This window comes from Dryobates pubescens, chromosome 20 (genome assembly GCF_014839835.1).
Source record: "Dryobates pubescens isolate bDryPub1 chromosome 20, bDryPub1.pri, whole genome shotgun sequence".
In the NCBI taxonomy this organism is placed as follows: domain Eukaryota; kingdom Metazoa; phylum Chordata; class Aves; order Piciformes; family Picidae; genus Dryobates; species Dryobates pubescens.
In genome coordinates, this window is record NC_071631.1 from 13,997,931 (window position 1) to 14,022,108 (window position 24,178).

Genomic DNA, 24,178 nt, shown 5'->3' on the forward strand with positions numbered 1-24,178 from the left:
AGCCCCAAAAATGGAGTGGGCACCTGCCCATGCCCCTCAGCCCCTGCTGCTCTCAGGGCAGTGGATGGCCCTGAGCCTGGTGCAGCTGCTCAAGCTGATCTACCCAGGTGCCTGCCAAGGCTCACAGCCTGCCCCATGCAGGCAGATGCTGCTGGCCCTGGCTCTAGAAGAGCAGGCGCCCCAGAGAAATCAGGTCTGTGCTCTCACCTTCCCCACAGATAACACATTCTCTGCCTGCTACCCCACCCTCCTGCCCTCCCCAGCTGCTTTTTGGGAGTCACAGCCTCAGCTCTGCTCAGACCCAGCCCCTGCCACCAGAAAGGAGACATCTCTCTGTGTACTGCAGTCCTAACATCTTTTCCTTTAGACTGATCCCTGCACAAGCTGCTCCATCACCCTAATGACACAGCTCATAATTATCTCATTTGTTATTAATCTGGATGTCAAGAGAAATTCCACTCATTTGCTTTTAATTAATATGGCCTTAAAATAAAGCCAGGGGCTGGGAGGACTGTGGCAAGAGGTGTCCGAGGCGGTGTTAGAGAGGATCGACAGAGACCAGCAGAGTGGTTGGGGTGGAGACCCATTTACAGGACAAAAGGAGACAACTGGAGGGGAATCGCAATGCTTCCCAGCCTCAGCAGTGCGCTCTGCAAGCAGAGACACTGCCTGCTAGCACCAGCCTGTGCATCCGTGGCACAGGAGGCTTTTGGATGCCTGACGGGGCTCAGCTGTCCCAGAGAGGCCAACACTAGCCAGGGATTAGGGCCCAAAACTGAGTGATGTCCTCCCTGCTGGGAGCAGAAGGGATAGAGCCAACAGCACACAGCTGCCCCAACCAGCTCTACACAAGCCAAATGCACTGGAAATGTGGAAGGAGAACCTCAGCTGGTTGTAGCAGGAGCTCTGCAGCCTGTGGCTGCACACTGCACCCAGGTGATGGCTACAGCTGGAGTGGGTTTGGAGAAGCATAAGGGAAGCAACCTCTCCTAAATCTACCTGACCAGCACAAATTAGAAGGGAAGAGGAATGAGAATTGGGGGGTGGGAAGGCAGGGAAATCCCAACAAAACCACTTTCCCTGTCCTCAGCATGAGTGTCCCAAAATACAAACCTCCAGTCACCAGAGCTCAGTCCCTGCAATACAAACTGCACAGGCAGCATCCAGCCTACAGTAAGCTCCAGGCACAGGGGTGATCTATAATCCCTCAATGATCAGAGAAGAACCAGACTTGAATCCTAAAGCACCTTCTCTCCCGTATCAATGGAGCCCTGATAAGCACTACACTTGCAGAGATTTTCCTTCTTGATCTCTAGGTGTCCACAAAGATCATAGAGGAAGAAGGTCCAGAGGATCTGCAGCAGAACAAATCATTTAGCATTGTGTGGCACAAATCTTACATCTCCCTCTGTATCCTCAGAGGGTAAACAAAACAGTAAAACAGAACAGCCCTCAGGAGGGTGGTGAGAAACTGCAAGCACCAACACCAGGTTCAGAAGGCAAACGTGTCTGGTTCCTTATGCCAGTTTAGGTTAGCACAGAGAAGCTCTTAAGCAGCTTTTGATCTGCCTCTAACTGTGTGCAGGGCTGAGCCTGACCTGCAGAAGCCAAGCTTGCAGGGAGGAGGCTCAGCATGGGGCAGCTCAGGTTTAATTAAGCTGGGGCAGGCTGTGTCTGTTGATGAGCCTAAGGCAGGGCAGCTAGAAAGGGCTCTCCAACATGTGCATCTCAGCAGGGTAGGCGACTCCCTCCAGCCAAGAAACAGTTCCTGCATTAATTACCAGCTTCCTGGAGGAGAGAGCTGGCTGCAGGGCAGTGGCTGGGTGCCCTGTGGGACATGAAGCCTTCTCCTCACTGCACGGCTCAGAGGCCACCCAGCCACATGCCCTGCACACCGATGCTGAGCACGGGAGGCTGCACAGGCCAGGCAGAACCACGAGCTTCCAAGAACAGGCAGTTCTTGAAAGCTTTCCGGCTCTCACACACATCCCCTCCCAGCAGCGTGTTCTCAAGCAGGGGAGGGAGCAGGCACACTCCACACCCCCAACACGACACCAGCAGGAATCGTTTTGCAGAGCTGTCTCGGTGCCACATCTCATAGAGAGAGCACAGCAGGGAGTCAGGAAATCCAAACCCACATGGCACATCCCAACAGCACCAGAATGGGTTGTGGAGCAGCTGCCTGGAGCAGAGCAGGAGGATGCTGGTGCTACAGCCCAGCCCCTCCCAGCCACACTGGCTGAATGAAAACGCAGCAGAGGTGGCAGATGGTTAAATCAAAGGTAATCAGCCTGGACACTGCCCTGTGCAACCCGCTGTAGTGAACCTGCTCAGGCAGGGGGTTGGATTAGATGATCTCCAGAGGCCCCTTTCAACCACACCATCCTGAGATTCTGCAGCTCACCCTCCAGGCACACAGCAGAGGGGCAGGGGTTGTGTTTCTGTACACTATTTCACCACAGTGAGAAGCTAAAGAACTACCCCCAAAACCTTCTAACAGAGCCCACACCAGAGGATTCAGTCTCCTTCCTCCATCCCTCCATCTTCCTTCCCATTGGTTCCTGTATCCTGTTTACCAGCAGCACTGAGGAGTTACCAAGCAGTGAGACCCATTCAGAGACCCCTGAAGAGTCACAGATAGAAATGTTAAAGTAACCTTGGTGACAACAAAAGGCAAGGCTTTAGAAGACATCAGCAATAAGTTGTTTGGAACCAAAGAACAAACATCTGAAGCCAGAAAAGCTGATTCCCAGCACAGGGAGAGTTAAAAATGAAGAGCTGTGCACGAGTTTACTTGGGAAGGATGCACAGGCTCCAGGAGGAGGTTTCATGCATTACAAAGCGATTTTCCCTTCCCTAGGTTATAAACCAATTAGATAAAGACCAAGTTAATCCCTTATTGTGTTCAGAGAGCCACGAGTAGACACCAAACACAGGGATTAGTCTGCTTGTTGAACTGCTGCCCCAGGTTTGGTAGCTGAGAGTATGGCACCATGCAGGGAAATGCTGAAACCCACCCCCATCTCTGCAGGGAGGGCTGCACAGCCTCACCTCTGAGGCCTCTCCTCCATCCAACCCCCAAGGTGACTCTAACCCACAGCCATCTGATCTCAGATTGCCTGCACCCAGAGTAAGAGCACAGGGACGCTCAGCTGACACAGAGGGAAGCAGCCACAGTGAGGCTTTTGGTCTCTTTTTGTCCTTTTTAAATGCTTTCCCCCTTCACTTACCTCCCAAGCAGAGGCATCTCCGTTGCAGACAGACAGGTTTCAGTGCTCTGTTACCAGCTTGTTTTCTCTCAGGGTGACTGCAAAGGCAAAAAGCCTGGAGCCCAGCAGAAGACAAGCCCCAGCTGCAGATCCAGAAGAGCAAGCATCTCATGAGCCTCTTGAGAAACTGGGCTCAGTGTAGTCCAGCTCACATCTCCTTCTGCAGAACCTCTACCAACCAGCACACCCCAACCCTCTCATGGTCAAGCACCAACCAGAATCACACAAAATCACCAATCATCAGGAGACACTCAACCACTTCAGCCACACAGCCAGGGCCCAGCTGCTGAGGAAACCCCAGAGCATCACCTGCTCCACTCCCCAGCAGACCTTCCTCTGGCACAGCTGAGACACATTGAGGTGCTCCAGCACTACTGAGGTAAATTCACAGCAGATGTGTGGTTTGACTCAATTTGGGATGAGCCTGGGCTAGTCTTGTGCCACTCCAGCACAGGCTGGGCCAAGGTAACAAGCAAGGAAAAGATGGATTTCTGTGGTGTTCTGCTCTAAGAAACAGCTTTGCCCTGCCCACAGCACATCACCTGTGCTTGAATTTGGGACAGCCAGTAGAAGACCCAGTCCCCAGGGTCTAGTGGAGTTGCTGCTCCATGTGTGGTTGGAACGAGAAATGGATGAACTGTTTGCTGCTGCCAGCAGTCCCATGGCTCCTGGGAAGGGGTGGGAAAAGGCCCAGAACAATTCCTGCCAGTTAGTACCTCTGCTCTTAGCAGTGAGGAGGGTCCTGCGTGGCTCACCCCAAAAGGAAGAGAGGGTGTTTGTGCTCAGAGCTGAAGGCACACCCCTGTGTTCAGGGGATGTGGGCTTCCCACCTCAGGAGGTCTCAGCAAGCCCTTCCTCCTTGTGCCAGATCTGAGTCTCCTGTTGCAGGGGGAGCTGATTTCCAAAGCAGTACTCCTCCCTCCCAAGAGCACCCAGGCTGTGCAGCTCTCTCCCTCATCCACTCCAGCTGTGGGTCATTGCTGGATCCTCTCCCATCACTCCTGGCAGGCTGGGGGGGAGTGTTTCAGCTAGGTTCCTGCTGACCCTGGGCAGCTCCTATCTCATAGATGAAGGAGCTGGCAGCACCAGGAGAGGCTCTCCCCACCACCTTTGGTGGTTTCACTGGCATCTCAAGCTGGCAGTCAGCATGGTCAGAGGGTTGCTTTTCAGGAGGCTTTATCTCCATGATGTTCCCTCAAGGCAGGGGACAGGGTAGTAGCAGAAGAGGCGTTGCACCTGTGGGGTTGCACCCCTGTCCCCTTCCAAAGCCAGCATCAGACACAAACCCAAATGCTTCCCCTTCCCCTGGCCTGGCAGGCAGCCCCTCGCTCCCCATGTGCCACCCAGCTGCAAGGAGCACACTTTCACTGTGACATCTGTCCCTTCCCTGTCTCTGTCCACCCACATAAACTCTGGTGTGAAAACAGCTTTGAGGCATCCCAGGAGATGGCATTTTGGGAAGCACCCCGTCGCCACCTCTTGTCCTCCTCAACTCTCCCAAGGACCAGCCCAACAAATCCCCCCAAAGGTGCCCCAGGGGAGCCAAGTTTGTTGCTTCCTCCCTTTTCCCCAGCTGGGTGTCAGGGAGGAACCAGCCCAGACTCTGAGCTAGCAGATGCTGCATGGACATGTGAAAGGAGCCAAATGTCCTCTACACAGAAAGCAGCACCAAGACTGAGGTGGGGGCAAGAACAGAACAACAAAAGCTGATGGATAAATTTATGTTTGACAGCATTTGATCACAGGAGTCCTGCCCCTGAGCACCCCTCTCCCATCCCAGCAAAATGTGCTTTTTCTTCAGGCTAGGATCTTACACAGCCATGGCTTCTTTACATCAACGTGCCAGAGTTCTGGCTGTGTTCGTGAGCTCAGGTATCTGCTCCAATTTTCTTCACAAATGGTCAGGAATAATCTGCTGAAAACAACCAGGAAGCCACACTCTGGAGGACAAGCTTCAGCCCTGCAAACTGCATGAGGCTCACTGCATCGAGCCAGGGGTAGAATCTGTTCTGTGCTCTGCTGCTAAAGCAAAGCTTCACAAATGGCTTAACTGGTGGATACTGGTCCAAGTGTACTGGGCACAGAGACCTTCTTCCTCATGACCTGACATTGGTCCCAGTCCACTCAGAATGCAAAAACTCAAGCTTGGAATCTGGACACCTTGTCTGATTTGTGTGTTAGAAAGGACCTCCCTCCCCATACTCCTTGACAGAGAATTCTCCTTTCCCCTGACATAATCTTTCCTTCAGGAAGAGCTGGTCTGCACCATGAGCTTCAGTCACTGCCAAGAGGCTGAGAGGAACACCAAGCAAGTCCGAGCCCATAATGGCCTTCCATCTGAAGTGTGCTCCAGCAGCAACACAGAACAGGTTCTCACCAAGACCAGCAACAGCAGAGCACCACCTGGCCAGCACAGACGATGGCCTGCACACAGCCACCAGCACTGGGTTGCTGCTGCACGGCACCAGGCACGCAGAAGCCGCTGACACCAAAACAAACAGAAAGCTTCTCAGGTGCTGGAGCTCAGACCTTCGAGACTCTTCCAAAATCTGCAGCAGAGTGCTGGCTCCATGCCCTCCCTCGTGAGTCACACACCCACCTGAAACGCGGAGTCCTCTGCCCGTCTGGCAGGAGCAGCCGGAGCTCTGCGCTGCGCTTCTGCTCCCCGGAGATGTACAGAGGGAAGCTGAGCACAGGCTGCAGGCACTGAGGGGAAGCCGCTCCAAAAAAAACAAGAGAGGAAGTCTCTGTGCCACAGAGGTGTGGTAGGAGCCAAATTCCAGCTCTGGGTTTTAAGTTAAGTCCCTCAGCACCTCTTTGTAAAGCACCTCCCACAACTGCCCGAGCTCTGAAGGGAAGCTGTTGCAAACTTCCAAGTGCACTTTGGCTCACACAAAGATTTTCACAATGCTTAAAAATCAGCCCTGAGGAACATGCTGTAAAAGTCATCCTTGAGGAGCCCAGCAGGCCCATGACCTGACCAACATGGCTTGGCACTGCTCTCCCCTTGGCAGCACTGGTTTGTTGCACTCCACAGAACCACAGTCGTGGTGGAGGAGAGGATCGAGTGATGAGGTTTCTTCTGGCATCAGACTAATCATCCAGTTCAGCTTCCTTTTTTCTGCTAGGAACAAACCCAAAGAAAGATCACAAAGTAAACACCAAAAAGACCAAATAACCATGTCACTAGTGAATAATGTACTCAGGTACACCAGTTTAGAGACATATGTTCACAAATGGAATGAGTTTGGGGGTTCAGCTGCAGACCTCCAAACTACGTGGCCTTCGGGTGTGTTTCAGTGCCTGGCACTGAACAGGGCTAAGCCCATGGCCTGGCACAACTGCCACTGCAAGAGCAGAGCAAGGCTCTTCTTTTGCTTCTGACTACATGACTCAAAGAATAGAGGAGCTGAGCACAGCACAAAGAACTGCACTGCTCAGGTGTTCAAAGGAATCCCAAAGAGCTGTATAAGCAACCTCTCACCACTGCCACCAGCAGCCCTCACTTCCTTCTGGTCCACCAGGACCCTCAGAGCAGAAGGGGCTTTGAGTCCTGGCATGCTCCATTCACCCCTGAGCAGCTCTTCAGGCAGGGCTCTCTGGTATCCATCCATCCTGGTACTGGTGTGGGTCTGAGGGAACCCAACAACACTCCCATGAACCACACTGAAGAGGCAGCATGGCCACCACACAAGGAACTCCTGCACCTCAGTGGCCTTGCTCCGGCTTCACATCACCCAGCAGAGCAGCCACTGGCCTACATTATATAAGAGGTGGGGACTCTGACCCTCCCCTTGCTTTCTGGAGGCAGAAACCAGCAGGGTATTTCAGTCCAACCTCAGGTAACACCTGTGGGCATTAGCTCTTTGCTTATGGCAGGTGCCAGAAATGGACCAAATCCCCAACGACCTTCCCCAGCCTAGGACACGGAGCTCCGCAGCAGGAACGTGTGAGGCGGCAGGGCTGCAACCCCCAGAAACCAGCCCTCAGGGAGGCAGCACATGTCCTGATGTCACTCCAGCTCACCTTGTTACCCTGTCTGTCCCTTTAATGCCATTACTGAAGATCATTACATGAGCAGATCCCCTTTGGAGAGGCAGCTGCTTGGGCTGCCCACACACACCTACCTTTCTGGCCCAGAAGATGTGACCTCCAGCGGTGAGCACAGCTGCTGCCGGATATACTCCCTCGACCTAATATCAGCCTGGAATTAAGGAGGGAAAGGAGTGAGAATGGATTGATCAGCCTGCTTGGTGCCTCCCCTTTGTCATCTCACTGTGTCCCTGCACACCCTGATGTCAGCACATCACAAATAGCTCTTGTATGACCGTGCTGCAAAAAGGAACCTGCGTCTGTCTGTCTTTCGTTGGTTTCTGTGCCTCACTGTGAGCTGCCTGGGAGAATAAAGGCTTAAAACGAAGAAACAGAGAGTCCTGGACCAAACACAGCCTTACCAGGGCACAGGCTGTCTCAGAAGCAGAAATGGCATCTGCCGAACCCTTGCTGTTTGCTCCTTTTCTTCTCACAGGAGTAAGGAGGTGAGACACAGGGAACAGGGAGCTCCTGCCAGACAGTGCCCAAGGCCTTCTCGGCCCTGACCAAGGGTGGCAGGATGAACAACTAAAGCAGGACCCAGACTGGGCTTCCTGGGCAAGTCCTGGCTTCAGCTGAGTGCAGTCAGCCTTCAGCAGAGGATGAACTAGCACAGCTTCCAGCACACACTGCAGTGCAGCGAGCCTTGCTGCAGCAAGCACTGACCCAGCTGGCATCCCTCGTCTTGCACCTGCAGGCAAAGGCTACTCCTCATCATCCAGGGATGTGACAGGCAGAGGTGTTCACTGGACAAGGGAGAGCTGTGCCCTGCAATAGGACAAGGGGCAATGGATGTAACCTTCCTCAACAAGAGGAAGAACTTGACTGTAATGGTCAGAAAGCACTAGAACAGGCTCCCCAGAGAGGTTGCGGAGTCTCCTTCTCTGGAGACTTTCAAGACCTGTCTGGATGTGTTCCTGTGTGACCTGCACTAGATTCTATGGTCCTGCTCTGGCAGGGGGATTGGACTGGGTATCTCCAGCCTGTACTGATGTCCAAAAGCAGTTATGCTCCCTGGCCCATAGAAAGTTCCTGGGAGCACCAAAACTATTTGGAGGCTAAGGCAGATCTCTGCAGCACTGCAAGTCAGCTCTACATGAGACACTGGCTCATAAATCCCTCCTTAGAAGGTAGGGAACTACACTTTATTGACCTGTCCCAGAGCAGCAGAATGCCCCAGGGACTCTGCTGCAATAATCTTCACTCAGTGAAACAGCAGCTGTGGCCCAGGACTGTACTAACAGAGACTCCCACTGGCACTGCAAGCATGAGCAGGCTGCAGCCTCCAGGGTGGCAGCACTGCCAGGATCATCCATGGTCTCTACAGTGGTGACACTGTGATGCTTCCAAAGGATTAGCTTTTGTAGTCACTAATCAGCTGAGGATTCTGCCTTCCAGGAAGATCTGTGCATTGAGAGGTGGAACAGGGCTATGGATAGGGCTATGCAGATTTCAGGAATGCAGCAACCCAGGAGGCAAGTTCTTAAGAGGGATGAAAAGATAGAAGCTGGCATTGCCCCTTCTTGTACCCATCCCTTTCCTTCCTCTGTTCCAACAGTTGTATGATGCAGCAGCAGATGGAGAAGTTCACCACTTGTCTGCTGCACATCCCTGTACCTAGGCAAGAGCTTGGCTCATCCTGCCTGTGAGCCGGCTGGGCTGGCTGTGGGGTGGTAATTATGCAGCTAAAGCAGGTAAAAACATCCACTCTGGGCAAACAGAGGCAAGAGACAAGCACATCCTTGGCTCTGTTGCTGCTTGGCAGCAGCTGCAAGCCCAAGAGACTGGCATACCTTTCACACTGTCCCACCCCAGGGGTCCCAAGGCAAAGCTGCCACAAAAGGTAAGAGGAGCAGTTTATGTGCCAGGCCACATCTGTGCCCTGGGTTCTGCTTTTAGGACCCAAATCAAAAGGAGTAATGTTTAGACTCTACCAAACTGAGGGTTTACTGCCCTCCTCATCTGAAATTCAGCTTGAAGCCATCACCAAACCTCATCAAAACAATCCTCTTGCATGTCCCCAGTTCCTTCTTTCCTCTTCTGAGATACTCTCCTGTGACATGAGCCCTCCTGAGCTCCCCAGGAACACAAGGCTGGTGTCTTACCAGCACTGCAGGACAGCACGTGGCAGAGGGGGGCAAGGAGAACACCAACAGAAATCTCAGGAGCTACAGAAAGCACTGCTGGATGTTTACTGGATATTCCTGTCCCCCTGAAGTGTTATTGTTCAGATTTCCAGTGCTGCACCAAAGCAGCAGAAGACTCTTTGATGCATGGAGATGGATCCTGGGCTCCTGGGACAATTTTGGGAAGTGGCAGCTCAGTTTTATATTCCCTCAATGTTTTGGGTTGGGTTTTTTCCCCTCTTTAGAAACTTCTCAAAACTACTGCTCTGCTGTGACATTGGAGAACAGCTGCTACACCACACCTCAAAGGCTGAGCATCTCTTTCCACTTACAAAGCAGTGTGACCTTCCCAGCTGGAAGAGCTTCCCAGTGTATGATGATCATGCTAATAAAGTGGGTTAACACATCCCCAGTGGCTGTCCTTGAAGCATCTGCTACTCTCATTGCTGTTCCACTTCTGCAGAGCTCCTCCTTCACCTCAACAAGCTCCTCACCACCCCTCCATCCCTGCAGCTCCTAGGCACACCTCTTGGGTGGAGGCTCTGCTCTGCTCACTGCTGGAAACACAGCTCCACAGCTGCTGAACAGTTCTGCAAGCCTGAGAATGAGTTACATAAGGGGTGGTTTGTTTGGGAGAGTTTTTTTCTCCCTCCTCTCTATAATTGGACAGTTTCATAACTGAACTGACAAATAACTTTGATCACTCTTCAGGGTAAGAGATTATGTGATGGATTTTATAACAAGGGGAAGGAGGTTGTTCAGTAGAGTCCCTACTGGGAGACCAAGGCAGCAAGAGTCACATCTACAAACTCTTCTTCTAGGGGAGGAAAAACTCCAGCCACGTTCTGCTGATGGCATGAGCTAATGCTTGATTAGGTGGCAAATTCCTGGCCATTCCTCACTCCTAGCACAGTGCTGAGAGACAGCTTAAGCCAGAGCATTAAGCCAGGGCTAATCAATAAGATGGATAACTGTCCTGTAATAATCCTCACAGCTTGCTGCTATTTTCAGAGGGGACCAGTGCTGGCTCTAGGGTCTGAACTGTTGCTCTGCCTCTTTTATGAGGGGTGGTGGTGACCCCTGGGTACACAGCAAGCTTGCAGTGGGAGCTATACCTGAAGGAAGCCAAGGGTTTTGGGGATGTCAGCTCTTGATTTCCCTGCTGGGCAGCAGGAGCTCTTCACACTCAGGAGAGGGATGATGGTTTATTTCTCAGCTCTCCTAAGGGCAAGTGACCTACAGGAATTCAGAGCCCTGGGAAGACCTACTTCTGTCCTTCTCAGTGGACTGAAGCAACATCAGGCTGTCCCACCAGCCACATCCTGAGCCAGCAGGAACCTGCTGGGCAAGGTGCCAGCTAGAGCTAAAAGGATCATCAAGTGAGCTGGAGGCTGGTGTGGAGCCAACCAGGAACCCGAAACAGCGAGAGCAGAAGAATCGGTCCCAGTGCAATCCTTGGCAGCTGGAGAGTGTTAAAAGCTGCTGTCTCCCTGCTGTGCATGGGGATCCTGGGGCTGAGCAGGCTTGGAGAATGGGCAAACACCAGAGAGGGGTTCTGACCTCTGCTAGAAGCAGGCAAGGACAGCTTCTCTCAGGAGGGCTTGGTATTGTTCCACTGCCACTCAGTTTGAATGCTTTGCTTGTTATTCTGGGATGACAGCTCCTGCCTACCTCAATCCCTGTCTGGGCAGCTCCAAATGACCAGCTTTCTGCAGAAAACCCTCAAAACTGCACAAGCTGGCTGGGAAGAGAGAGCTCACCCCCATGCAAGCAGAACTGCCCCAGACTGCACTTGCACATGGAGTAAGGACTCACTGAGGTGTCAGTACTAATTTGCAGGTGGTAAGGAACTTCCCTCTGCCTTCTCTGAACGATGACTTCTCCCACCTGCATCACAGCCTGTGGCAGGTACAATCACTCCTTTGGCAACATGACCACACTGTGGGCTGAATGCAGATCAGGCTGTGCTGCAGGCCCAAAAAACACAACATGTCTTCTACCAACCAGCCAGCCATACCTTAAGGGAAGCAGAAGGTTTAGGTTGCCACAATAGCTGCACAGCACTCCACGTACCATGGCATGGTACTGTCATCATACAAGCTAAAAGCTCAGCCTCAAGAAGTATGGGCAGCTGAGCTCTCTTGAGGGCATTATACTTCTTGGGATACCAGAACTTACAAGCTAAGAACTAATGATCCAGACAGAAGTCTTTCATGACACTGGGAAAGCCATAAGCACATCACCCATCAGGTCTGCAAGCTCATCCTAGGGACATACTATAGCAAAAAGGCCAAGGAAGTCATCCATGGCAGGAGTCCTCACAGCCTTCTACCTCCTAACTCCAGCTTCAGATGCTCAAGAACTGAGGCTTCCAGCAGGGCCCTGTGTCAGGATGTGCAACAATTATCAAAAAGAGGAACTGTGAGAGAGACAATTCCATAGAAAGCTTTGGGTGTCCTTATCTGCTGCCATTTGTCTACCTACCTCCACAGAAACCGCTGCTGCCTTCCCTCTACCTCCACAGAAACCACTGCTGCCATCCCTCTACCTCCACAGAAACCACTGCTGCCATCCCTCTACCTCCACAGAAACCACTGCTGCCTTCCCTCTACCTCCACAGAAACCACTGCTGCCATCCCTCTACCTCCACAGAAACCACTGCTGCCATCCCTCTACCTCCACAGAAACCACTGCTGCCATCCCTCTACCTCCACAGAAACCACTGCTGCCATCCCTCTACCTCCACACTCACCACTCCCTTTTGGACTTTTAATCTCGCTGTAAGGAGAGTGACAACAACTCTTTCTTTTAAAAAAGTCATGGTTAAGAGAACTGAAGTCTCAGAACTTAGACAGATACTGGAGAGAGTTGGAAACGAAATGAGAGTGCAGAAAAGCTCCAAGACACTTTCTTGTCTCCAAAGGGAATGCTTTCCCCTCTCCTCTGAACACGCCGATCTGCAGTGCTAGCTCAGAGCTCTGCGGAGGCATCTGTCCCTTGCTGGAGGAGATTACATAAGAGCCATCAGCCTACTCCCGTCTGGCAGGTAGTGCTGGATGAGATCAGAAACTCCAGCTCTGGAATGGATGCTTCAAGGTTTGTTTTGCTCTGAGGTGTTAAGATTTTTGTCTGCTTTCTAACTGCAGGCTCAAGACTCTGTTTTCAGAAAACACTGCAGTCCCAGTGAGGAGCTCCTGTGGGCTGGGGCTGCCTGAACAGCCCTCAGCAGGATCACCTCAGAGCTGCTCCAAGGAGCTGCAGAGCAAAGGTGGCCAGACACCGAGCAGCAGAGAAGTGTAGCAACACCAACAGTGTGTTCCAGAGACACTGCCTGGGGCCTGCTCCCTGGGCAGCCACTGGGTCTGGTCTGCCCGAGCCACTCACAGCAGGGTGACCCTCAGAGAAGGGATGCTCCTATCAAGGCAGAAGTCCCACAAGTTTCATGCTTCTCCAGATCTTTTCCTCAAGCCCTGCCGCGATTTAACGAGTCTGAAGCTGAGCCTCGGCGGCAGCTGCACCTCACTGACAGTGATCCAGTGCTGTCACCTACTGGCTGGCTGTCGCCCAGCGCCTGCAGCTCCTGCGGAGTGCAGCAGCAGGGAAAAGCCCAGAGGAGCAGCACTGCAGTCTGTGCTATGCTCCAAGTGCCCAAGGAAAACTACATTTCCAACTCCTCTTTATTAACAGCAGCATCAGAGGAGTTGTCTGCAGCAAGGAACCAAGAAATCAGTCAAGCTGGGTCTGCAGTAGGGGCTGTGTGAGCTTCTGGGCACTGTGTCAGGAGACCAAGCAAGGAAGAAGGATCAGTTAATGACCACGGAAACAGCACAACAGGCTGGGAGGAACAGGCCAGCAAGAAAGGTGCCAGCTGCAGGACTGTTAGCTGCCAATGAGTGGCAAACTGAGGCTCTCCAACGTGGCCATGGGCTTGGCATCCCTCCAATGCCAGCTTCAGGCCTGCCTTCCCCTTCCTCAGCTCCCTGCTGCTGTACCTGACGGATGGGCTCCGGGACGCGGTACCGGCAGCAGGACTTGACCAGGCGCAGGGCTGTCTCCAGGCACACCCTGTGGCCCACGGAGACATACAGCGGCTTAGAGCTCTTGCCGTAGCTACGCAGGGCCTGTGCACAGAGACAAGGCAGACAAGACACTGGAGAGGCTCATTTTAACAAACACAGACTGGCAGATGAACTGTAAGCTAGCCAGCTGCCTTCAGAAGGTGGGATGGTGCCTCTGTCTTTGGCAACTCCCAGCCTTCTTGGCCCTTTTCTACTTCCCAGGATCTCTTCCCATGAAGTGTTTGCCCTGCTGGAGCCCTGTGGCCTTTCCCCAAATGCCTCACACAGCTCTGGGAAGTGGTGAGACTTGCTAGAGCAGACTGTGTTGAAATACCAGCAGACACAAAACTTTTGAGTCTGCCTGTTTCCTGTGCATCATTCCCGAGCCAGGAATCTTGGTGAGCTGCTACAGAACTGGCATCTCTCTGTAGCTGTGGTTCAGGAACTGGAGCATGGCACCTCAGATGCCACAGCCATGGATGTGAATGTATCCAATACCCAAAGTGCCAACTCTTTCTGCAAATGCCTGAGTTCACAGAAAAGGCAAAGCTCTGCCACCGGTCACCTATTCACACCACGTTCTCCTGAACTAATGTCAGAGACAGTCCCACTACAGAGACAACATCCTCCAGCTCCCAGCTACACAAAACTGGAAGACCTGATGGTCAAGTGGGAAACTCCCTGCAACTTACCATGCCCAGGACTCCACCTGAGCTGCCTGTCAGTGGGAATGAATCTCCTCCCCTCCGCAGGGAACGAATCTAGGGATTAACACCCACAGCCAGTTGGTTAGGAAGCACTCACAAACAGCTGTCCCAATTCTCTTGGGATATTAAAGAATGGACATAAGTTCCCAGCCCAGCCTAACCTGCTCTTTGTGCAGCTCATCCTTGACCAAGCCATCCACCTGTAGGAGGTTCTTGGCCACTCCAATGCACGGTAGACCCGTCAGGACTCCAAGGTGACAGGCCACACCAAATCCTGCCAACAACGAGTCACTGTAGGACACCAGAGAACAGGAATCTCAAGCTGCAGCATGGGGATACTGAAGAGCAAGGCTCTCCAGTGAAGTCCTACCTCTGGGATGGAGCAGGCCATTCCCATCTACAAGAAGTACCTGAAAAGGCAAAAAACTAAAGGTTATTTCTTGTGCACTGATAACAACTTCAATTAGCAAATAGTGATGCTAGCCCCACGAGGAAGGAGGTCTCTCAGTCATTTCTCTCTGTAAGGGTCTTCCTATGGTGCTGTCTACACCTGACTATCAATGATCAGCGGCACAGGCTCTTGATGGCTGGCAGTGCTCTTCCCTGGTGCTGCAGAGTGAACAGGACTCCCATTGCCAGGAGCTGTCTGGCTACTCTTGGCTCAGCATCCCTATCTCTAAGGAAAAGGCAAAGATGCTTCAATATGATTCTTGACACTGCACCTTCTGCCCCACCAGCAGAAAACAGCCAGGTAACAAGGTCTCAGGAAAGGAAAAGTGCTCTGCACCCGCATGGTATCTCAAGTAGAGACAAAGAAATATGTCACACCTGAGGTTTGAGCTCGGGCTTCTCCTGCTCAAGTCTCTGAAGAGCTTCCACCAGGAAAGGGACCTCTCGGAAGGCCAAGAACCCTGCCACGTACGGGGCGCTCACAGCCACCATGCGGCAATCTTCATACAGCACCTGGGAGCAAGGGGACAGCACAGAGACGTCCAGGACTTTGCTGGTTGCTTCCTGGCTGCTTCAGAGGCATCTCCCCTGGTTTACATCCCCTGATCTCATCTTTTTTCTTTTTAATACTCTGCTCCTGACTCTCTCCCACAAAGCCACTGGATTGCGTCACTGTGCTCAGAGCAGAGGGTGGATAATGGCCGGCTGACAGAAGAGGGCTGGACATCACCTGCCATACCCTGCTTGGCAGCAAAGTCCTTGAAACAAAACTAGGGCAGTTATTCAAATAGACAGTGGGGGACCTCAAACTTCACCCAGTCAGAGCATTATCAAAGGCTGTCTGTCTCCGTGCAGGGCTGGGCCACAAGAAACCCTGTAAGGCAGGACAAAAAGATTGTGCAGGGCAAGTCAAGATTCAAGGTAGGATCTGAAATTCAGTTCACAACAATCCCAACAGCCAGCATCAAACTTCAAGTCTCTGCTTGTTACAGGCTCTACAACTAAAGATGATTTTTATACCATTTTGAAAACTGGGAAAGAGACCAAAAATCTTTATTAATTCAAGTAAAACAACTGTGGGATGTGGTGGTTGTGAGGAGGCTGTTACACGTTACATCCCATACTATCAGTTGGTTGCCAGCAAGAGCTCACAAACAAGACACCTGCTGTTTGAGCACTACAAACACTTCCATTGTCCCTCCCCTGAATAAAAATAGTCCTTTTTGTCTACTTCTGGGTAGTGGCACAGACTGATTCTTTTCAGCACACACCTATACCAGTTCAAGTTTTCTGTGCCTGACCACAGACTACACCTCACAGAATTGTCAGGGTTGGAAGGGACCCCACAAGGATCATCTAGTTCCAACCCCCTTGCCGTGCACAGGGACACTTTCAACTAGATCAGATTGCCCAGAGCCACATCCAGCCTGGCCTTAAAAATGACCTCTTCCCAGTGTCTCACCCTCCTTATGATGAAGAACTTCTTCCTAATCCCTAAACTAAATCTCCCCTCCTCTAGCTTGGATCCATTCCCCCCGGTCCTGTCACCGCCCAACATCCTAAAAAGTGCCTCACCAGCTTTCCTGTAGCCCCCTTCAGATTCTGGAAGGCCACAATAAAGTCTCCTTGGAGACTTTTCCTCTCCCAGCTGAATAACCCCAACTCTCAGCCTGTCCTCATAGGAGAGGTGCTCCAGCCCTCTAATCATCCTTGTGGCCCTTCTCTGGACACCTTCCAGCACATCCACATCTTTCCTGTAACAGAGGCACAGGAGGCAATGACCTTTGTCTAAGTTTCCTATAAACCTCCCTATATTGCTGCACACCTGGACACAACCCCAAAGCTGACCCTGGTCATCTGCTATTACCTCAAGAGCTGGGTAGCTGAGCACAACCAGGGAAGCACAGGCATTGGTGTCATCTCCTTTGACATAAGACAAGTCCACACCTCCTACTCTCTCCAGTCCTGTGAAACTTGAGTCCTTCTGCCACTCCTCGGTGTCCTCCTCAACCACGCTGGCCTTTAGCTGGGCCTGCTCTCTGGTGAAAGACAACAGACTGCAGTGGAAAAGGTGCTTGCTCTTCTTTGGCTGCACACCTCGGCCCTGCTCCAGCTCCCTCAGCACCAAGTGAACCCCACTGCAGGGTTGGGCTGGGCCCCATGACTGGCAGGTAAAGGAGCCCATGGATGGGGGCCAAGCAACAGGGGGCTTGGCTCCTCTCAACATGGGTCTGCAGGACACCCCCCCGCTGTCAGCAGAAAGAGGAGATAGGGGTTGCAACTCCTTTCACTTTCATTGAATCACAGAATTGGTTAGGTTAAAAAAGACCTTTAAGATGGTCAAGTTCAACCATTAACCCAACGCTGGCAAGTCACCACTAACCCAACTCCTCAGCACCACATCTACAGAGCTCTTAAACCCCTCCCTGGTTAGAGACTCCCACTTCCCAGGGCAGGCTGTTCCAGGGCTTGACAAGCTTTTTGGGGAATACGTTGTTCCACATGTCCAACCTAAACCCTGGCACAACTTGAGGCCGTTTCCTCTTGTCCTGGCACTTGTTTCCTGGGAGAAGGGCCTGACCCCCACCTCCCTCCGACCGCCTTTCAGGGAGAGTGAGAAAGTCTCCCCTCAGGCTTCTTCTCCCCAGGCTGGACAACCCCAGGTCCCTCAGTTGCTCCTCTCAAGATGTGCTCCAGACCCTTCACCATCTCCACTGCCCATCCCTGGACACACTCCAGTATCTCAATGTCCTTCTTGGAGCGAGGGGCCCAAAACTGAACCCAGTACTCGAGGCGCGGCCACACCGGTGCCGAGGAGCTCTGTGCTTGTCCTCAGGAGGGCCGCGGGTGAGCGGGACAAGGGGTGAGGAGGACCCGAGGGAAGCGCCGGGGAACCCACGGCGGCTGGCCCGGTACGGAGGGGGAGTCAAGCGGGGACAGCCCCGCCGAGCCCACCCCAGACCCCCACCGCGGGGCAGGACCGAACCGCAACCGCGCGCGGGCGCCGCGGGCACCGCCCCGCGCAGGCGCAGGCCGCGCCGTTACCGTTCCCAGCCGCGGAGCGTGGCGTCCGGCGGCGGCTCCGCTGCGCGCCTCGACATGGCGGCGCCGGAAGCGAGGCGCAGCCCAGCGCCGCCCCGGCAACGCGGGCCCGGAGCGGCCGTTCCGGGCGCGGCGGCGAAGGGAGAAGAGCGGAGTCGCGAGAGCCAGAATTGGGCTTTATTGTGAAACACCTCCGGGGCGCGGGTGGGGCACGGGGGGACGGGAGAGAGGGGCCCAGCCCCGGGGAGCAACGCGGCGGCGGGTACCGAGGGACTGGGAGAGGGGGGAGCGAAGTGAGGGCTCTGCCGCAGCGAGAGGTTAAAGGCAGTGAAGGAGCAGCCACCGATGCCAGAGCGGTAGCCCTGCCCGGGGGAAGGGCACGGGGGGTGCGAGGAGAGGAGGCGGCTGTGCTGCAGCAAGGTGACCGCTCACTGTAAACAGAAAGGCAGACTGAAAAATAATTAAAATATATATATTAAACAAAAAAACCCAACCAAAACACCAAACAGCACCTTCCCCAGCAACGGGGAAGGATGCTTGTCAAAAAAAAAAATCCATCTTCCTCAGGTGCCTTGAAGTTTGGGGGGGCGGGGGGGGGGGGTAGTGGGGGTGGGCATTTATATAAGGTGCAGCTTTCTCTATCTCCACCAGCCTCGTTAGGGGTGAAGGCATCTAATCTTCACATCATCATTTTGGTACTGAAAAAGGCCACCTCAAACACAAACAATAATCCCCACTAAAAGTCAACTGCTCGAGGTTGCAGCATCTCACTGCCACTATGGGGTTGTAGCAGTAAAAGTCCCCCATGAATGGGGGAGGAAGGTCAGTAGTGTTGGTGGTCCTAGCGTTCCCTGCACTCCCTCTTGAAGACAGCAGCTGCTTTCCATGTTGCAGTAGCATGAGAAAGAAGAATCTCATCTGGGAACATCTCTTGCAGCTCTGGAGCTAACTCAGAGTCTTTTTCATCGAGGTAAGGAATGAGAGATTCCTTCAAGCTGCAAAGCAGGAAAAAGTAGTATTAAGAGAAGTGTATAGAAAACTACAATGCCACAGTATTTGGTGTGGTGGGAATGCATCTGTGTTAAGTATACAGTTTTAATACTCTCTAGTTTGAACAGCCAGATTTAGAAAGCCTATTCTCATTACAATCAAAGAACCCAGAACTGGGAGGCTGCAGGTCAGAACAAAGCTGTTAGGGCTGTAGATGTGGAGAGTGGAGTGTGCTCATCTGAGTGACTGCAGAAATGCTTGTATAGTGCTCATGAAGGACAGCTGCTGCTATGTTCCAGCAGTGTTCCCAAAACAGCTTGTGCAAGATGAAGAAAAGTCACACATGCCAGAAACAGGCAACGTGCCTTAGACTGAGCTGCATGTTCTTCATGGTGGTGCTTTGTGACAGTCATTTGCCAAGGGAACTATGTCCATCAGGTGCATTTTCAGAAGCAGAGAAGTTTAATAACTGTGAGATGGTTTGGGCTGCATAACTCTTACCTCCATGTGGGTCTGAATATATCTGCAGCTTGAACATATCTCAGCTTCAAGATGATCATTTCATGGAGCTCCTGCAGGAATGTTTCCAGCCTTGAGTGGACAAGGAAGGTGTTGAGGAGCTTGGCCATCTGCGGACTGAGCTCAGCTTTATAGTCTGTGCTGATGTCTCCAAAAGGATCCTAAAAATGCAGTGAAAGGAAAAAACAACCAGCCATGCAAGAGGTCAGTTTAATTCAGGGCAGAGGAAAGAGCTGGTCAGACACCGAAGCTGTCAGCGTGCCTTACCTTTTTGAGGCGCAGAAGCTGCTCAGACTTGAGAGTAGAGAGAAGCTGCCACAGGGCTATGTTGTGCTTCAGGTGGCATCGTCTAAGGGCCTGAAAGAAAAACACAAATATGGCATGAACCTGAACCTAAGGGATGCCTTTAGGAATGTGGCAGGTTAAAACTGCACAAGGAGCACAAGTGCGGAGAGATCAGCTAGGAGCTGAGGCTGTAAGCAGCTGAGTCTAGTTAAGAGGCATCCCTGCCCATTAGCAGGGAGGTTGATGATCTTTAAGGTCCCTTCCAACCTGGACCATTCTAGGCTTCATTGATTCCCTTTTACCCTGGGTGCAGAAGCCCATCTGCAAGAGGTTTCTCACTCCCTCTTCCCCCATTTTGCCTTTAATAATATCCAGGGAGTGGGAAAGTGACGGGGCTATGTGTCACACGCTTGTCACAACATAGTGCCCTTGCCCTCTACCATCAAAGGGCCCCTTTGCACACATCATGAGAAGATAAAACCTTCCCCTATCACCACTTTTGAGACACAAAGGGCTATTTTCAATCCTGCTCAGCACCAGGCAAGCCAGTGTTACTGAAAGCTGACTCATAATTCAAAGTTCTCCCTTTTCTCAGTTTAAGCATCATACCTAATCATGCTGACACTCAACTGAGAATTCTCCTTTCTGGTGCTGACAGAAGAGGTTGGAGCTGCAGAGAAGAGTTTGACTTTCTGCACAGCCTGCACCTGAGCTTTCTGCAGGGTTTTGCATGAACCTGCTGAGCATCACAAGCCATTAGATGCTCCCATCTTGCAAACAGTGGAAGTGAAAATTGTTACCACCCTCTGCTGTTGAATATGGCGCGGAGGGAATTCTATCACATCTCCTTTCAAGCTGAACTTTTGCAGGGCTTGGAGATCAAACTGATTGAATTCAGTATAAAGCAGTGCAGATTTTATCTTAAGAGCCTGTCTCTCAGGACTCACCTGCAGTACATGAGGGTTTGTCCGATCTCCCATCTGCAGAACATTTTCGATGTAGTCAGTCAGCAGCATCTCAGCATTCTCGCCAGCCATGGCCAGGAATCCCAAGGTAATTTCAGTGATGGACAGAGCATCACAGACATCACTGTAGGACTGCAGTTCCCCACTGATCATGTTCCTCACAGAGCTGGGGAGAGCACTCTGAAAACCACAAGGTCAAGGCAGTTGCTAATATTAGTTTAGAGCCATTCCTTACTGCTGCTTGAGTTGCTGACGTCATGGAAAATGGCAGAGTCCCGGATTTAGGAAACTGGAAGTGCTTTACTGGATCCCTTCCCTTTGTAAATCCTGACTGACCAAAGGAGGTCTCTCTATGTACTCAAGGCATGCTGAGAGCAGGCAGGCCTCCAGGTAAACAGGGCAAGGGACAAAAAACGAACCAAACTCTTCTTGAGATGTCTGGGGTCTCATGCATGCCCTGTTTCCTCCAATGCACAACTCACCTGATTCAGCTTACTCCTGACATCATTGAAGAGCTGCTCGTAATTCCGATCCTGTCTGTACACCAGGGTAGGTATTCCCTGTCAGGAGAGAAACCCATGGTTGTAAAGGTTTGGTGACAACGCTTACCCTGCTATAGTGCGTGCCTGGCTGCAGCAAACACTGGAGGGCTCCCACATCACCTAAGAAGCTTTCTGCAGAAAGCATGGCTAGCTGTCTTCTCCTACCGTTAGGGTGATAAGTGGTTTCCCCTGCAGGAACTTGCTGATAACTTGCTGCTGGATCCTCTCCAGGTCAAAGTCCTGCAATGTCTCCCCTCCCTTCTCCATGCTGTACTGGCAGTTAGCCAAGATCAGAGGAATCAGGTCTCTCTCAATTTCATAACTAATCAAGTGCAGGTCAGCCACTTCTGATGGACTGATCAAGTACCTGCAGAAGAGAAAGCAGTCTCCATTTAGACAGAAAGGCCTTTATGAAGCAGGGAAAGCCGATTGTGGAGCAGCAGCTAATAAGCAGAGCCCTCCAAAATGCCTCTCTAGAACAGCAACATACCTGTTATCTTCCTTCATGTGCTTGTTCACTGAGTGGATAAAGTCATTGTGCAGACTAATGAGGTAGCTGGTCAGGGCTGTGGAGCAGAGGCCTAGACCCTGTCGACGTGGCAGAAGGACCTCCAGCTTGCTGTCCAGGGTCAGGTCAACATCACAACAGCCTTTAGGAAGTTTAATTTCCCCTGAAATAAAAGGCAGAGAAGACTGTCTGAAGTGGCCCAGCACCAGCCCACAATGAGCAAGCCTCTCCTGAGCTGACCAGGAGTACTGTTTCCATTACATATAAGGGCTGAAGGGAGAAAGTTCAGGTGAGAATACTACAGGAAGGAAACAAATTCTTCCACATCTACCCAGATTATCTTAAACCTTTAATGGCCAAGGTCAGTTTTGAGGACATCTCAGCATCACTGACAGGAGGAACTCAAACTGTCAAAGAGTAGAGGAGCAGTGTTTCACAGCTGGTAAGCTCTTGCTTCCATCACCTTCAAAACAATATTTGAAAAGAAGGAGCTCACCATTTGTGTCCAGTGAGCTTCTCAGCTTGTTCCATACAGACAGAAACACATTCACTCTCCTCTGCAAGAGATCCCTCATCACACCTGAGGAATGACAGGAAGACAAATCCTTAAAACACCTTTTACTGGCAACACTATGAAGCTCTAACATCAGAATTGTCAAAGCATACCACTGAACTTCAGCCAGCTGCTCAAACAGATCAAGGGAGATTAAATAGACTTTGAACAGTTTTCTAGTGGCGTTGAGTCATCTGCTCTGGCTATGTTCTTCCATATTATCTGCTGTTGGCCCAGGCTACAGGGCTGGATGGCTCCTTGGGCTGATCCTGCATGACCCTCCACCTTTTAGGGCAGAGCTTAAAAATTCAACATGCCTACTGCTGCCTTCAGGGATTTATCTTGGTTGTCTCTGAGCAGAAGCCCCACCCCCTGTGAACAATCCTCCTGTGCTTAATAACTCTCTTTACAGTCACCAGATGACTTCTCCAAGCATAACTCCAGGGTAAAGGTCTCAAATTCATTTGGATGGGTGTCAAAAAGGAAAATATGAGGGCTTAAGTCTGCAAATTCAAGAGAAGTTTTCACTTTCTTCTCCAGCTGGACTATCCAATGCTTTTTGTTTCACTTATAACAGTTTTGTCAGACTCTTCTTACCTGAGAGGGGTTCATTGAGGAACTCTTTGATTGAGCATTGCTTGACATCAGCAGTGTTCTGAAATCTCCTCACCAAATCTCTCTGCAGAGCCAGAATCTCTGGTAAGAATTTCACCAGCCTCAGTTCTGTTTCCTGGAAGAGGAAAAGGGGAGGCTCCGAGTAAGGTTGTTCTTGGACAAACTAGTTTTGAATACTTTTATGGAATCACTTTTTAAGTGTTGAAAAGGAAAAAAGAAACAACAACAAAAACAATTTTACATGTGCAATTCTCAAGATTCTGGAGGGTGATGAGAATAAAGACCCTGTGTCATCAAATGGTGCTTTAGCCCTGGGCACCTGCCTCCAGCCCAGTTGGACCAGACCATCTCCAGAGCTCCCTTGCAACCTCAACCAGTCTGTGAACTGGTCTCTGACCATTGTGGTCTCTCATTCCTGTGTCCCACCCACCTTCTGCAAAAACCTCCAGAGGAGAGGGACAGTGTCCTTGGCATTCTTTTGCTGGACTACATGGCCCAGGTTCTCCACTGAAATCCTCTTTCGGCAGCTCCACATCCTGGAATGATGGATGTGACTGTCCTTTGGCAGCTGGGACAGGAAAGTGCCTGGGTCACCATACACTATTTTCACTACTGGATTGCAAGAAATTCTCTCATCCTCTTGTATTTGTCTGTTTAACTTCATAAGTTTTTTATCCAAATCCTGCATTAAAACAAAACAACACAACCACCATTAAAATCCAATCTGAACTGGCAGCATCTGCTATAGCACTAAACTTCCACTGGAATAGATTTCCCTGACAGCCTGACCACCAACTGACACAGAAGCATGTCAAAGGAGAAGGTGGAAGGCATCTAAGACAGACACTGAATGGCAGCTGTGTACACCATATAATGATTCTTTGTTCTCCCTCGTGCAGCTCACAGGCTTTCACTCTTGAGGTGATAGATAAGGGGAGAAAAAAAATAAAAGGTGGATAGAATTTATTTGGGGCAACCATATTGTTCACTTAGGCAAATACTTTCAAGTGAGCTAAGACATTTCTGCTTTTCCAGCTATACAAAAATCATCCCAGCACAAGTCCAGTCTCAGATACTCATTTCCACAGGTAGAATAAAGTTGGCTGACCCTTACAAATTAAAGCTGACCTGCAGTTGTGTGAGAGATGGCTTGGATTTAAGAATAGCTGGGTGACAAGTGCAGCACAGATCACAGCAGGTCAGATGCCAAAGAAGTGGATTTTGAACTGCTCAGCTACTGAAGTTTTATACAGCAAATTTCTCACCTCCAGTTCAGGAACAATGATTGTTCCAGCAACAATTTCTTCCCATCTGTTTCTCTTCTCCTTGGTGGAGAGCACACCATCAAATCTAACTGGCCCTGCAACAGGAAGAGTTTCTTACATCTGCAGTGCTTCAGTTAAAAAAAAGCACAGATCCTCTAAGTTTCCAGATGTGCCATCCTTCCAAGTTGGCTG

General features: G+C 51.4%; 2 protein-coding genes across 2 annotated transcripts in view; both read right to left on the reverse strand.

Moving 5' to 3' along the window:
- Positions 1–4,981: 4,981 nt before the first annotated feature.
- On the reverse strand, positions 4,982–17,816 carry ENDOV (endonuclease V). Its single transcript, XM_054170861.1, has 9 exons — positions 17,748–17,816; positions 16,570–16,741; positions 15,081–15,215; positions 14,623–14,662; positions 14,414–14,526; positions 14,238–14,306; positions 13,480–13,608; positions 7,397–7,473; positions 4,982–6,390 (listed from the first exon to the last, which is right to left on the reverse strand). Exons 1-9 carry the CDS (start codon positions 17,801–17,803, stop codon positions 6,363–6,365), a joined length of 819 nt encoding a protein of 272 aa, XP_054026836.1. The 5' UTR covers positions 17,804–17,816; the 3' UTR covers positions 4,982–6,362.
- A 665-nt stretch (positions 17,817–18,481) lies between these two features.
- RNF213 (ring finger protein 213) overlaps positions 18,482–24,178 on the reverse strand; it is a 55,311-nt gene continuing 49,614 nt past the window's right edge. The window contains exons 57-67 of the mRNA XM_054171093.1: positions 23,987–24,081; positions 23,152–23,403; positions 22,704–22,836; positions 22,050–22,133; positions 21,536–21,716; positions 21,211–21,412; positions 20,986–21,063; positions 20,486–20,683; positions 19,521–19,610; positions 19,236–19,414; positions 18,482–18,739 (exon numbers count right to left, since the gene is read on the reverse strand). Coding sequence (XP_054027068.1) covers positions 18,586–18,739; positions 19,236–19,414; positions 19,521–19,610; positions 20,486–20,683; positions 20,986–21,063; positions 21,211–21,412; positions 21,536–21,716; positions 22,050–22,133; positions 22,704–22,836; positions 23,152–23,403; positions 23,987–24,081 — 1,646 coding nt within the window. The 3' untranslated portion in view covers positions 18,482–18,585. The remainder of the gene's footprint in view (positions 18,740–19,235; positions 19,415–19,520; positions 19,611–20,485; positions 20,684–20,985; positions 21,064–21,210; positions 21,413–21,535; positions 21,717–22,049; positions 22,134–22,703; positions 22,837–23,151; positions 23,404–23,986; positions 24,082–24,178) is intronic.

Excerpts from the sequence above, each read along its gene's own strand:
- ENDOV (XM_054170861.1), bottom strand. The coding sequence starts at position 17,803 with ATGTCGAGGCGCGCAGCGGAGCCGCCGCCGGACGCCACGCTCCGCGGC. Across the intron at positions 16,742-17,747 it reads ACGCTCCGCGGCTGGGAACG|AGAGCAGGCCCAGCTAAAGG; the intron begins GTAACGGCGCGG and ends GTCTTTCACCAG. Across the intron at positions 14,307-14,413 it reads ATGAGCTGCACAAAGAGCAG|ATTCGTTCCCTGCGGAGGGG; the intron begins GTTAGGCTGGGC and ends GTTAATCCCTAG.